The sequence below is a fragment of the Oncorhynchus gorbuscha genome, linkage group LG10 (assembly GCF_021184085.1).
Source record: "Oncorhynchus gorbuscha isolate QuinsamMale2020 ecotype Even-year linkage group LG10, OgorEven_v1.0, whole genome shotgun sequence".
Classification (NCBI taxonomy): domain Eukaryota; kingdom Metazoa; phylum Chordata; class Actinopteri; order Salmoniformes; family Salmonidae; genus Oncorhynchus; species Oncorhynchus gorbuscha.
Genome location: NC_060182.1, coordinates 49,907,716 through 49,922,195, shown reverse-complemented (window position 1 = coordinate 49,922,195; position 14,480 = coordinate 49,907,716). Strand labels below are relative to the sequence as shown.

General features: G+C 41.1%; 1 protein-coding gene across 30 annotated transcripts in view; it reads left to right on the top strand.

The window, feature by feature from the left end:
• LOC124046206 (serine/threonine-protein phosphatase 2A 56 kDa regulatory subunit gamma isoform) overlaps window positions 1-14,480 on the top strand; it is a 35,301-nt gene that overhangs the window by 10,193 nt on the left and 10,628 nt on the right. For all 30 annotated transcript variants that reach the window (XR_006840962.1, XR_006840959.1, XR_006840961.1 and 27 more), the window contains 6 exons: window positions 6,789-6,988; window positions 8,394-8,504; window positions 12,779-12,871; window positions 13,019-13,149; window positions 13,311-13,370; window positions 13,575-13,683. Coding sequence is in view for 8 of the 30 variants with exons in the window: in XM_046366330.1 (XP_046222286.1) it covers window positions 6,789-6,988; window positions 8,394-8,504; window positions 12,779-12,871; window positions 13,019-13,149; window positions 13,311-13,370; window positions 13,575-13,683 (704 nt within the window). In the remaining 22 variants the exon portion in view is untranslated. The remainder of the gene's footprint in view (window positions 1-6,788; window positions 6,989-8,393; window positions 8,505-12,778; window positions 12,872-13,018; window positions 13,150-13,310; window positions 13,371-13,574; window positions 13,684-14,480) is intronic.

Genomic DNA, 14,480 nt, shown 5'->3' with positions numbered 1-14,480 from the left:
GTTCATTGGAGTTAACTGCACCTCAGATTAAATGCTTCACAGAGTTCAAGTAACAGACACATCTCAACACCAACTGTTCAGAGGAGACTGTGTGAATCAGGTCTTCATGGTCGAATTGATGCAAAGAAACCACTACTAAAGGACACCAATTGGAAGAAGAGACTTAATTGGGCCAAGAAACACAAGCAATGGACATCAGACTGGTGGAAATCTGTCCTTTGGTCTGATGAGTCCAAATGTGAGATCTTTGGTTCCGATCGCAGTGTCTTTGTGAGATGCAGAGTAGGTGAACAAATTATCTCTGCATGCGTGGTTCCCACCATGAAGCATGAAGGAGGAGGTGTGATGGTGTGGGGGTGCTTTGCTGGTGAAACCAGCATGGCTACCACAGCATTCTGCAGCGATACGCCATCCCATCTGGTTTGCGCTTAGTCTCATGATCATTGGTTTTTATCAGGACATTGACCCAAAACACATCTCCAGGCTGTGTAAGGGCTATTTGACCAAGGAGGGTGATGGAGTGCTGCATCAGCAGACCTGGCTTCTACAATTCTCAACCCAATTTGAGATGGTTTGGGATGAGTTGGACCGCAGGTTGAAGGAAAAGCAGCTAACAAGTTCTCAGCATATGTGGGGAATCCTTCTAGACTGTTGGAAAAGCATTCCTCATGAAGCTGATTGAGAGAATGCCAAGAGTGTGCAAAGCTGTCATCAAGGCTACTTTTGAAGAATCTATTGTATTTTGATTTGTTTAATACTTTTTTGGGTTACTACTTGATTCCATATGTGTTATTTCATAGTTTGATGTCTTCACTATTACTCTACAATGTAGAATTTGTTTTTTAATAAAGAAACTTGAATTAGTAGGTGTGTCCAATCTTTTGACTGCTCCTGTATGTTGTAGCTTAGACCCTATTTTACAGGGTCTGAGTTGTTTTTGTTATGGCCGCCATCAGTTTAGTCACAGCATTCTCTTGAATACAGGGTAGGTGTCATTTCAATCATAGAAACAGAATTCATAGAATGGACCTATCCCTTCAGACCACTGCAATTTAGCTGGTATGCCACTGACATATGAATGAGTCTAAATTACTCTCAGAAAGATGACCGCCAGTCCACCATCTGTCGAAGATCAACTTGAATGTGTATTCTGTTATCTAGGCTATTTCTATGATTTCAATAGGTGTCCTATGGGAGATTGACACTTTCCTTTAAAACAATGGATATACCCACTCAAGTCAACATTCTCTGTGTGGACCTCTAACCATCTTTATGGAGACATATGTTAAAATGTACACTTTTAGTTAATTTATTAGGCAAAACATGACATGCACCCTATATTCAGGGGACCCGAAGTGGCGCAGCGGTCTAAGACACTATGGGACAAAGAGTCTCATAGGGCATGCAGAATTGGCCTAGCGTTGTCCCGGTTACGGGAGGGTTTGGTCGGGGTAGGCCGTCACTGTCAAATAAGAATTTGTTCTTCACTGACTTGCCGAGTTAAATATTTGTTTTATTCAAGAGCATGCTGTGTCTCAACAGATGGTGGGCACAACAAACACCTCTGATGTAAAATAATCTAAGCTTCAACATATATGAACAAAAAAACGGATTACATGTTTGCGATAGTTGATTATAAAGGTGAAACTTATTTTAAATTTTAAATAAATTATCAAATAGTTTGGCAACCGTGTTTTGTAATCTTTCAAATTATATCAAGCTTAACTATTTACATTTTTCAGTGATGAAGACATGGTCTCATGGCAGTGTGGAGTTTGCAAAATGGGTTAACTTTGATTACCCCTAGCTCCTGAATGTTTTGTCATTCAGGTCCAAAAAGTAATGTTCTGACTAGACGTCGACCGATTAATCGGAATGGCCGATTTAATTAGGGCTGATTTCACGTTTTCATAACAATCGTAAATCTGTATTTTTGGACACCGATTTGGCCGTTCTTTTTTTTTTACACCTTTATTTAATCTTTATTTAACTAGGCAAGTCAGTTAAGAACACATTCTTATTTTCAATGACGGCCTAGGAATTGTTAACTGCCTTGTTCAGGGGCAGAACAACAGATGTTTTACCTTGTCAGCTCGGGGATTCAATCTTGCAACCTTACAGTTAACTAGTCCAACGCTCTAACAACCTGCCTCTCATTGCACCCCACGAGGAGCCTGCCTGTAACGCGAATGCAGTAAGAAGCCAAGGTAAGTTGCTAGCTAGCATTAAACTTCTCTTATAAAAACAATCAATCAATCATAATCACTAGTTAACTACATATGGTTGATGATATTACTAGTTTATCTAGCGTGTCCTGTGTTGCATATAATCGATGCGGTGCGTATTCGTGAAAGAGGACTGTCTTTGCTCCAACGTGTACCTAACCATAAACATCAATGCCTTTCTTAAAATCAATACACAGAAGTATATATTTTTAAACCTGCATATTTAGCTAAAAGAAATCCAGGTTAGCAGGCAATATTAACCATGTTAAATTGTTTCACTTCTCTTGCGTTCATTGCACGCAGAGTCAGGGAATATACAACAGTTTGGGCCGCCTAATTTGCCAGATCTTTACGTAATTATGACATAACATTGAAGGTTGTGCAATGTAACAGGAATAGTTAGCAGGATGCCACCCGTTAGATAAAATACGGAACGGTTCCGTATTTCGCTGAAAGAATAAACGGCTTGTTTTCGAGATGATAGTTTCCGGATTTGACCATATTAATGACCAAATTGTCTGTGTATGTCTCTGTGTTATTATGTTATAATTAAGTCTATGATTTGATAGAGCAGTCTGACTGAGCATTGGTAGGCACCAGCAGGCTCGTAAGCATTCATTCAAACAGCACTTTTGTGCGTTTTGCCAGCAGCTCTTCCTTGTGATTTCAAGCATTACGCTGTTTATGGCTTCAAGCCTATCAACTCCCGAGATTAGGCTGGTGTAACCGATGTGAAATGGCTAGCTAGTTAGCGGGGTGTGCGCTAATAGCATTTCAAACTCACTCGCTCGGAGACTTGGAGTATTTATTCCCCTTGCTCTGCATGTGTAACCGGTGCTGTACTGCACCAGTGTAACTCTGCGTTGTGTGTGGTTGATTGAGACTATAGACATGGACTTTGGAGGTCAGATAGTTTTAATCAAGCAGAATTCACTCTCTGCATCCTGCATCTGCATATGTAGAGCACATATGTTCCTCGAATCGTTGCCTCTTTCTTTCATAGTGCATCAATATGATTTTTGAATACAAAAATGAATACAGCCTCTCCTTATTATACATAACATATGTTGCATAGATAAAACCACATACCTGCATCCAAAATAAATTAAAACATTTGTAGAGCACATATGTTCCGCGAATCACACATGTAAGATACTCAATTAAAGCTACACTCGTGAATCCAGCCAACATGTCAGATTTTAACAATTCTGAACGGTTAGTCCTCGGGGTTTTGCCTGCTACATAAGTTCTGTTATACTCACAGACATGATTCAAACAGTTCTAGAAACTTCAGAGTGTTTTCTATCCAAATCTACTAATAATATGCATGTCTTATATTCTTGGCATGAGTAGCAGCAGGAAGTTGAAATTGGGCACACTTCTTATCCAAAAGTGAAAATGCTGCCCCCTATCCCAAAGAGGTTAAAAGAATCAAACTTTTCTGAAGACGACAGAAAAAGCTTGCCTACCTCTCATAGTGCATCAAAATGATTTGAGCACGAGCACGCAGGGCATTAATGTAAGTACACACTCCCCTCTCCTAGGATGCAAGCATGCATAATAACAAAGAGGGACGGAAGCTATACTGTTACACTGGCAATACTAAAGTGCCTATAAGAACATCCAATAGTCAAAGGTATATGAAATACAAATGGTATAGAGAGAAAAAGTCCTATAATTTCTATAATAACTGCAACTTAAAACTTCTTACCTGGGAATATTGAAGACTCATGTTAAAAGGAACCACCAGCTTTCATATGTTCTCATGTTCTGAGCAAGGAACTTAAACATTAGCTTTCTTACATGGCACATATTGCACTTTTACTTTCTTTTCCAACTCTTTGTTTTTGCATTAGTTAACCTCTTGCTCCTACCTGACACGCAGGCGTCCCATCTAGACATCTGGAAATGCAAATGTGCTACGCTAAATGCTAATAGCACTCGTTAAAACTCAAACGTTCATTTAAATTCACATGCAGGATACTGAATTAAAGCAACACTCATTGTGAATCCAGGCAACAAGTCAGATTTTTAAAATGCTTTTCGGCGAAAGCATGAGAAGCTATGTAACACCCCAAAAGACCCGCAGGGGACGTAAACAAAATAATTAGCATAGTCGGCGCTACATAAAATGCACAAATAAAATATAAAACATTCATTACCTTTGACCATCTTCTTTGTTGGCACTCCTAGATGTCCCATAAACATCACTATTGGGTCTTTTTTTCGATTAAATCGGTCCATATATAGCCTAGATATCGATCTATGAAGACTGTGTGATCAACAAAAAAATTGCGTTTTATAACGTCACGTCATTTTTTTTAAATTTAAAAAAGTCGACGATAAACTTTCACAAAACACTTCAAAATACTTTTGTAATGCAACTTTAGGTATTAGTAAACGTTAATAAGCGATCAAATTGATCACGAGGCGATGTATATTCTATAGCTGTATGTCTGGAAATAATGTCCGGGTAAATCTCAACCAAAATATCCGGTCGGAGACCAGAAGAACTGCGCTGCCTTGTGTCTGTTTGACCAAGAAACAAATCGTAGGCAAATGACAAGACTGTTGACATCGTGTGGAAGCTGTAGGTATTGCAACCTCGGCCCCATTTAATGTGGTTCACGTTTAACAATTGGTTGAAGTGGCGCATGGATATATTTTCCCATTTTCAGTGATCAGATTTTCCTGCACTTTTCGATGAAACGCACGTTCTGTTATAGTCACAGCCGTGATTTAACCAGTTTTATAAACGTCTGAGTGTTTTCTATCCACACATACTAATCATATGCATATACTATATTCCTGGCATGAGTAGCAGGGCGCTGAAATGTTGCACGATTTTTAACAGAATGTTCGAAAAAGTAGGGGGTAGGAGTAACAGGTTAAACAAAATTTAACATGTTTCATTATTTATTTGAGGCTATATTGATTGTATGGATGTATTATATTAAAATAAGTGTTCACTCAATATTGTTGTAATTGTCATTATTACAAATAGATTTGAAAAAAAATTGGGCGATTAATCGGTATTGGCTTTTTTGGTCCTCCAATAATCGGTATCGGTATCGGCGTTGAAAAATCATAATCGGTCGACCTCTAGTTCTGACCACTTCTACCATGGGCAAACACGTATAAAAGGTTTTGTTCAAATCAAAAGGGCTGTAGTTAAAAAGTAATTGAAATCATATGGAATGGTGCTACAGGGAACTTGTCTGTTCAGTTGTGGGGGAACTATTCTTTTGACATTGAAGTTAACAGGGTGAAAACGAGTATGTACTTCTGAGTGAGTTTTTTATTTAATTTTTTATATACATGTATATACATCTTTTTTTACTGTATGTTATTTTCCTCCCTGTGCTATACACGCAGTAAACAATCTATATGGGTGGCAGGTAGCCTAGCGGTTAGTGTTCGGCCAGTAACCGAAAGGATGTTTGTTCGAATCCCTGAGCTGACAAGGTGAGAATAGTCTGCCGCCGTGCTATTGAGCAAGGCACCCTAATTGCTCCAGGGTCGCTGTTGATAATGTCTGACCCTGACTGTAACCCCCACTCACCAAGGCTGTCTCAGAGGGAATTGGCGTAAGACAAATGTGTGAAATAGGACAAATATATATGTGAAATAGGATAAATATAAGCACCCACCAAATTATTATTATTAGAACACCTTCTAGGAGAGAAACTTTCACAACGAAATCTCAATTTTTTATGTAAATGAAATGTTATCAAAGGGTCCAGACCCCCTTTTTTTGTGATTTCACGTTTTAGAGAAACGTATCCCAAAGACCAAATCACTTCCTCATCCTTGTTGTGTAGTATTGGGTCCCCCCAAAACATGAACAAAGGCTCAAAAAACACTCAAATACATCCTTTTAGAAACGGCAAAGCTCTCAGTATAGTGACACATTTGTTTAGATGTTGTTAACTTGAAATTGTGTCATTATGAACTGCAACCTTATATTACATTTTGTTGCGACTCTAGCATTTTGCAGGTAACTGACAAAATAATGGAAACACTTGAGGAAATTAGGGATACAAAGTGTATTGAAAGCATGGGGTGCTTCCACACAGGAAGTTCCAGACACTTGTAGAAACTATGCCAAGGCGCATTGAAGCTGTTCTGGTGGCTCCTGGTGGCCCAACACCCAACACCCTAGTAAGACACCATATGTGTTTTCTTTATTTTGGCAGTTACCAGCAGGCTACATGGAAAATGGAACCGCTTGAGTTGCGCAAATGGGAATATAACATTGTGGATAAAGTTCAGAATGACAACTTCATGTGTACGAAATCTAAAGACCTGCATCACTATACTGAGAGCTTTGCCATTTCTAAAAGGACATATTTGGGTGTTTTTTGAGATTTTCTTCATGTTTTTTCAGGGCCCCCATACTACACAATGAGGAAGTGATTTGCTGTTAGTGTAATTTCTCTAAAACATGTGAAATCACAAATGTGTCCTGGACCCTTATATAACATTCAATTTACAGAAAAAAGTATTGAAAATGTATTTTTCAAAATAATCATTTTATAAAACATTATTTTCTCTCTCCCTCAGACTGTGCTCTGGCGGAGCAGGAGAAGTTGTTTGTGCAGAAGCTGCGCCAGTGTTGCGTGCTCTTTGACTTCCTGTCGGACCCACTAAGTGACCTGAAATGGAAGGAGGTGAAGCGTGCGGCGCTGAGCGAGATGGTCGAGTACATCACCCACAACAGGAACGTCATCACAGAGCCCGTCTACCCAGAGGTGGTGCACATGGTGAGTGTCAGCAGACTGACTGGAAGAGAGTAGATGAGCCAGCCTTAAGGCTGGGGTGAATATGGCTGTTTTTGAATTGGACTGGGTAGAGCTGGTGTTATGTTAGCTATCCCTCAGAATGTGCTATTTTTATGTCCCGGGTCCCACTGTTCAGAATGAAAGACTAAGGGTAGCACGCTTTAAAACATGTTTCCAACAGAAAGAATACAATACCATGAGAATCTCCATTGAGTCTAGCACATTCTGAGCTGTCAGGTCAGAATTATAATCCCTTTTACAGGGATTTGCTTTACATTTGAGCTCCACAAATTAAGAAAGAGATAGATAGTGACAACACCAGATGTAACAGATAGGAATGGGGTTAATTTCAATTCAAAAAAGTAAACCAAACTAAATTTCCAATTTCCCTCATTGAGGAGCCATTGACATCACACAGCCATACAAAAACTACAAATCTGAAGCATGAAGCAATTCTCTACATGCGTGACCCATCAAGTTAACCTGACGTGGTTTTTAATGTGATAGCTCATTGTGGCCTAGCATAAGGCTGTCATGGATAAGTGTGTAAACGCAGTGAGCCTTTTCAAGTGTCAAAGCATTTCCTTCAGTCCATGATTTTTAAATATTTAAATTGTAATGCTTTTACCCCGGCTCCCTACTGTATTCTCGCTTGTCTTTCAGCAGACATCACCCAGATTCACTTTGAAGTGTTTTTCTTTTATACATCAAAGCTTCCACAGTAAGCGGTGAAGCTAATGAGTTATTATAATCATTTGACATTGAATTAAAAACCTCTGTGAATGAATACATTTATATTTTCTCTTTTTAAAAGCTATATCTGGACTTGAACTTGTTTACCTAGCTAGCAGCTCTGCAACCAACAAAAATAGCAGTGTTCTATATCCTCAGGCCACTTGCACTGTCCCATGATCTGTCTTGACTGGGAATAGCAGTTTTAGCTAGCACCCCACAGGGCAAGTCAGTTGATGTTGGAGACAAATGATAACACACTTGGTTCCAATAAAATATGTGCAACTGGTTGAGTTGGCCTGGTAGATACTACTGCCCCGTTTGAAAACTTCAGACATGCGCCCTTCCTTCCTTATCTCCTTGAGGTAAACACAGATCTATAAGTGACTAGATAGAGTGGGAACTTTCTCTCATCCATTACTTTCACCAATTTTATATCTGTGTTTAAGTAAGGTATGAAGGAAGGATCAAGGATGCATTTTAAAGTATTTAAACAGGGCCTATATTTTTTGGACAAAAAAAATCCCAAGGCGATCCTGTTACATTCGATGTAAAATGAAACAACAGCCAGGGACGCGTTTCGGCTCCATACTGGCCTTCATCAGGGTGATCTACTGAATCTGAGTATACTTTGTTGTGCTTTTCCCACCCTCAGTTTACGGTGAACATGTTCCGAACATTGCCTCCGTCATCCAACCCCACAGGAGCAGAGTTTGACCCGGAGGAGGACGAGCCTACACTTGAGGCTGCTTGGCCACATCTCCAGGTACCCAGGGTATCTAATAACCCAGCTTACATGGCCCGGGTCGTGTTCATTCGGCACCAAACGGAAGAAAACAGACGGAAACTACCTGGTTTTGTCCTAAACACACATTTTTGTTCGTAAAGAGTTTTCTGTTGCATGTCCTAATGAACACACGTCCCTGCTGTTTGAGTAAGATTTAAATGCTGCAAATCGTACATTCTCTGAAGTACAGTGCTGTAAAATGAAAGCATCTAATCAGTTTAGAATTAAAGTCAATTGGACCTTACCTAACTCTTGGCTCAGACCAAACGAGCACATCTGTTTATTATGGATCATTATTTATTTTATTTATTTCACCAGGTAGGCAAGTTGAGAACAAGTTCTTATTTACAATTGCGACCTGGCAAAGATAAAGCAAAGCAGTTCGACACATACAAAGACACAGAGTTACACAAAACAAACATACAGTCAATAATACAGTATAAACAAGTCTATATACGATGTGAGCAAATGAGGTGAGATAAGGGAGGTAAAGGCAAAAAAAGGCCATGGTGGCAAAGTAAATACAATATAGCAAGTAAAACACTGGAATGGTAGATTTGCAGTGGAAGAATGTGCAAAGTAGAAATAAAAAATAATGGGGTGCAAAGGAGCAAAATAAATAAATACAGTAGGGAAAGAGGTAGTTGTTTGGGCTACATTATAGGTGGGCTATGTACAGGTGCAGTAATCTGTGAGCTGCTCTGACAGTTGGTGCTTAAAGCTAGTGAGGGAGATAAGCGTTTCCAGTTTCAGAGATTTTTGTAGTTCATTCCAGTCATTGGCAGCAGAGAACTGGAAGGAGAGGCGGCCAAATAAATAATTGGTTTTGGGGGTGACCAGAGAGATATACCTGCAGGAGCGCGTGCTACAGGTGGGTGATGCTATGGTGACCAGCGAGCTGAGATACGGGGGGACTTTACCTAGCATGGTCTTGTAAATGACATGGAGCCAGTGGGTCTGGCAACCCAGTATGAAGCGAGGGCCAGCCAACGAGAGTGTACAGGTCGCAATGGTGGGTAGTATATGGGGCTTTGGTGACAAAATGGATTGCACTGTGATAGACTGTATCCAATTTGTTGAGTAGGGTATTGGAGGCTATTTTGTAAATGACATTGCCGAAGTCAAGGATTGGTAGGATGGTCAGTTTTACAAGGGTATGTTTGGCAGCATGAGTGAAGGATGCTTTGTTGCGAAATAGGAAGCCAATTTTAGATTTAACTTTGGATTGGAGATGTTTGATGTGGGTCTGGAAGGAGAGTTTACAGTCTAACCAGACACCTAGGTATTTGTAGTTGTCCACGTATTCTAAGTCAGAGCCGTCCAGAGTAGTGATGTTGGACAGGCGGGCAGGTGCAGGCAGTGATCGGTTGAAGAGCATGCCTTTAGTTTTACTTGTATTTAATTAAGAGCAATTGGATGCCATGGAAGGAGAGTTGTATGGCATTGAAGCTTGCCTGGAGGGTTGTTAACACAGTGTCCAAAGAAGGGCCAGAAGTATACAGAATGGTGTCGTCTGCGTAGAGGTGGATCAGAGACTCACCAGCAGCAAGAGCGACATCATTGATGTATACAGAGAAGAGAGTCGGTCCAAGAATTGAACCCTGTGGCACCCCCATAGAGACTGCCAGAGGTCCGGACAGCAGACCCTCCGATTTGACACACTGAACTCTATCAGAGAAGTAGTTGGTGAACCAGGCGAGGCAATCATTTGAGAAACCAAGGCTGTCGAGTCTGCCGATGAGGATGTGGTGATTGACAGAGTCGAAATCCTTGGCCAGATCAATGAATACGGCTGCACAGTAATGTTTCTTATCAATGGTGGTTAAGATATCGTTTAGGACCTTGAGCGTGTCTGAGGTGCACCCATGACCAGCTCTGAAACCAGATTGCATAGCAGAGAAGGTATGGTGAGATTCGAAATGGTCGGTAATCTGTTTGTTGACTTGGCTTTCGAAGACCTTAGAAAGGCAGGGTAGGATAGATATAAGTCTGTAGCAGTTTGGGCCAAGAGTGTTCCCCCCTCCCTTTGAAGAGGGGGATGACCGCAGCTGCTTTCCAATCTTTGGGAATCTCAGATGACACAAAAGAGGGGTGGCAACAATTTCGGCAGATCATTTTAGAAAGAAAGGGTCCAGATTGTCTAGCCCGGCTGATTTGTAGGGGTCCAGATTTTGCAGCTCTTTCAGAACATCAGCTGACTGGATTTGGGAGAAGGAGAAATGGGGAAGGCTTGGGCGAGTTGCTGTGGGGGGTGCAGTGCTGTTGACCGGGGTAGGATTAGCCAGGTGGAAAGCATGGCCAGCCGTAGAAAAATGCTTGTTGAAATTCTCAATTATTGTGGATTTATCAGTGGTGACAGTACTTCCTATCTGCAGTGCAGTGGGCAGCTGGGAGGAGGTGTTCTTATTCTCCATGGACTTTACAGTGTCCCAGAACTTTTTTTGAGTTAGTGTTGCAAGAAGCAAATTTCTGCTTGAAAATACTAGCCTTGGCTTTTCTAACTGCATGTGTATAATGGTTTCTAGCTTCCCTGAACAGCTGCATATCATGGGGGCTGTTCAATGTTAATGCAGAACGCCATAGGATGGTTTTGTGTTGGTTAAGGGCAGTCAGGTCTGGGGAGAACCAAGGGCTATATCTGTTCCTGGTTCTACATTTCTTGAATGGGGCATGCTTATTTAAGATGGTTTAGGAAGGCATTTAAAAAAAATTACCAGGCATCCTCTACTGACAGGATGAGATCAATATCCTTCCAGGATACCCCGGCAAGGTCGATTAGAAAGGCCTGCTCGCTGAAGTGTTTCAGGGAGCGTTTGACAGTGATGAGTGGAGGTCGTTTGACCGCTGTGGCAGTGATCGCTGAGATCTTGGTTGAAGACAGCAGGGGTGTATTTAGAGGGCAAGTTGGTTAGGATGATATCTATGAGGGTGCCCGTGTTTAAGGCTTTGGGGAGGTACCTGGTAGGTTCATTGATCATTTGTGTGAGACTGAGGGCATCAAGGTTAGATTGTAGGATGGCTGGGGTGTTAAGCATGTTCCAGTTTAGGTCACCTAGCAGCATGAGCTTTGAAGATAGATTGGGGGCAATCAGTTCACATATGGTGTCCAGATCACAGCTGGGGGCAGAGGGTGGTCTATAGCAGGCGGGCAACGGTGAGAGACTTGTTTTTAGAGAGGTGGATTTTTTAAAGTAGAAGTTCAAATTGTTTGGGTACAGACCTGAATAGTAGGACAAAACTCTGCAGGCTATCTTAGCAGTAGATTGCAACACTGCCCCCTTTGGCAGTTCTATCTTGTCTGAAAATGTTGTAGTTTGGGATGAACATTTCAGAATTTTTGGTGGTCTTCCTAAGCCATGATTCAGACACAGCTAGAACATCCGGGATGGCAGAGTGTGCTAAAGCAGGGAATAGAACAAACTTAGGGAGGAGGCTTCTAATGTTAACATGCATGAAACCAAGGCTATTACGGTTACAGAAGTCATCAAAAGAGAGCGCCTGGGGAATAGGAGTGGAGCTAGGCACTGCAGGGCCTGGATTCACCTCTACATCGCCAGAGGAACAGAGGAGGAGTAGGATAAGGGTACGGCTAAAAGCAATAAGAATTGGTTGTCTAGAACGTCTGGAACAGAGAGTAAAAGGTGTCTGGGGGCGACAAAATAGCATCAAGGTATAATGTACAGACAAAGGTATGGTAGGATATGAATACAGTGGAGGTAAACCTAGAGTGATGAAGAGAGAGATATTGTCTCTAGAAACATAATTGAAACCAGGAGATGTCATCGCATGTGTGGGTGGTGGAACTAATCGGTTGAATAAGGTCTAGTGAGCAGAACTAGAGGCTCTACAGTGAAATAAGCCAATAGACACTAACGAGAACAGCAATGGACAAGGAATATTAAAGAGGCATGCTTAGTCGAGTGATCAAAATGGTCCAGTGAGTAGTTAGGTTGGTTGGGGTCACAGTGATTTAGACAGCTAGCCGGGCCATCGGTAGCAAGCTAGCATAGGATGGAGGTCTGTTATTAGCCACCTCGTGCGTTTCCATTGGTAGGATTAGTGGGGTTCCGTGTGGTAGAGGGGATGAATCCAATTCTCCATTTTTTTATTATGATAGGATTTGCATTGGGGAATTACTGTGATTTTACAAAACATTTTTGTAAGGAAAGATTATGACTAGCATTTTGGACATGATCTTTCTTTATATGCATTCAGCAAATTAGGTATTTGTAAAAGGTTTTCTTTCTTTACAGCTCGTCTACGAATTTTTCCTTCGGTTTTTAGAATCTCCTGACTTTCAACCGAACATAGCAAAGAAGTACATCGACCAAAAATTTGTGATGCAGGTAAGAGCTTATAGAAACATGGATACTCGCACATTGTTGAACGCTCACACAGTTTTATTGTGATGGCAAGGGCATTTCTTTCTTTAAGTGTAAAGTCTTGTCTTTGGTTTTGTGGAGTCTGATGGGAGTGATGTCATGTGTCCACAGCTTTTAGACCTGTTTGACAGTGAGGACCCACGGGAGAGGGACTTCCTCAAAACCACTCTCCACAGGATCTATGGGAAATTCCTGGGACTACGGGCCTACATCAGAAAACACATCAATAATATATTTTATAGGTGAGTTTAATTTCAGACGATTTGTTTAATCTTAGATATTTTAACACATCAAATTGATTGCTGAAGATTCAATGGTGAATTTGGTTGTTTAGTTTTATAACTACAAAGAAATGTATGTTTTAGCTGCGTAACTAAATAAAATGGCTCTCTGTTTTTAACAGGTTTATCTATGAGACTGAGCACCATAATGGAATAGCAGAATTACTGGAGATACTCGGAAGGTACACGTTAAGCTCTAATCCAGTGTGTCTTGCAGTGGAGTTAGAATAGTTATTTTTGACTGTTATCCAGTCTCATGATGTCTTCTCGACTGCAGATAGGATCTCTAACCATTCATGGTCAGCTGTTGTTTATCCTTTATCCCTTTAATTTTCTGTTACTATTTTTAGTTCAGTTGAATTATTTGTTTCTCTCTCCATTCACAGTATAATCAATGGGTTTGCCTTACCACTAAAGGAGGAGCACAAGATTTTCCTGTTAAAGGTCCTGTTGCCTTTGCACAAAGTCAAATCACTTAGTGTCTACCATCCACAGGTAAGCCCTTCTTTTTTTTCATGTTTGATGTCATGTTTATTAGGCACATAGGGTAAGAAAACAGACTGAAACAGGGAGGGACTACCTTTACTTGTCCAAACGTGTGTTTTCATTTTCCTGTGAAAGACATTTTAAAACGTTTTCCATTGTGTGGCCCTATTCAACATGACACAGTTCTGATGATTGTTCTGCTATCAGCCATGCTGCCCTGGGCTCGGTTCAGGAGGGTGAGAAGTTACAGAACGTTCCGATAGAAATGCATTGTGTAGAACAGACACGATTCTCTGTCGTCAAGAATAGGGAGTTGTTTCAGCTCTCTTCAATAAATTTCGATCTGCAACTTTCTGATTTGTTTTCCTTTTTTTCCCTGCTGAATACTCCTATGGAAATGTATAGAAATCTATGGAAATGGCTGAGTATAGCCCTAGTTATGGCCAGTTGGCACACAGTGGTGTTGTTTCCAGTTGGGTCAGGCCTGTTCAGGCAGTGAGTGGGGGAGGTGAGAGCAGTATCCTGGCTGCTACAAGTTAGCTGTAATCCGATACCTGGCATTCACAAGCCTGAGTTACTATGTCGACAAAGGTCCTTGACAGGGGCCTCTTGCTCTCTCTCGCTCTCTGGGCCGGCATGTGTCTCTTTCCCTGTATGACTGCTGTCAGCCAAGTGGGTCCCTTGAGCTGGTGGAACAGTTCTTAGTCTGCTCTGTGGGCCATTGCATAGCATAGTAACTCAATTAGCGCTTCATCTATGTGTTAGCATCTGTTTTGCCCCAGCCTAATGCAAAATGAGGAAAAATG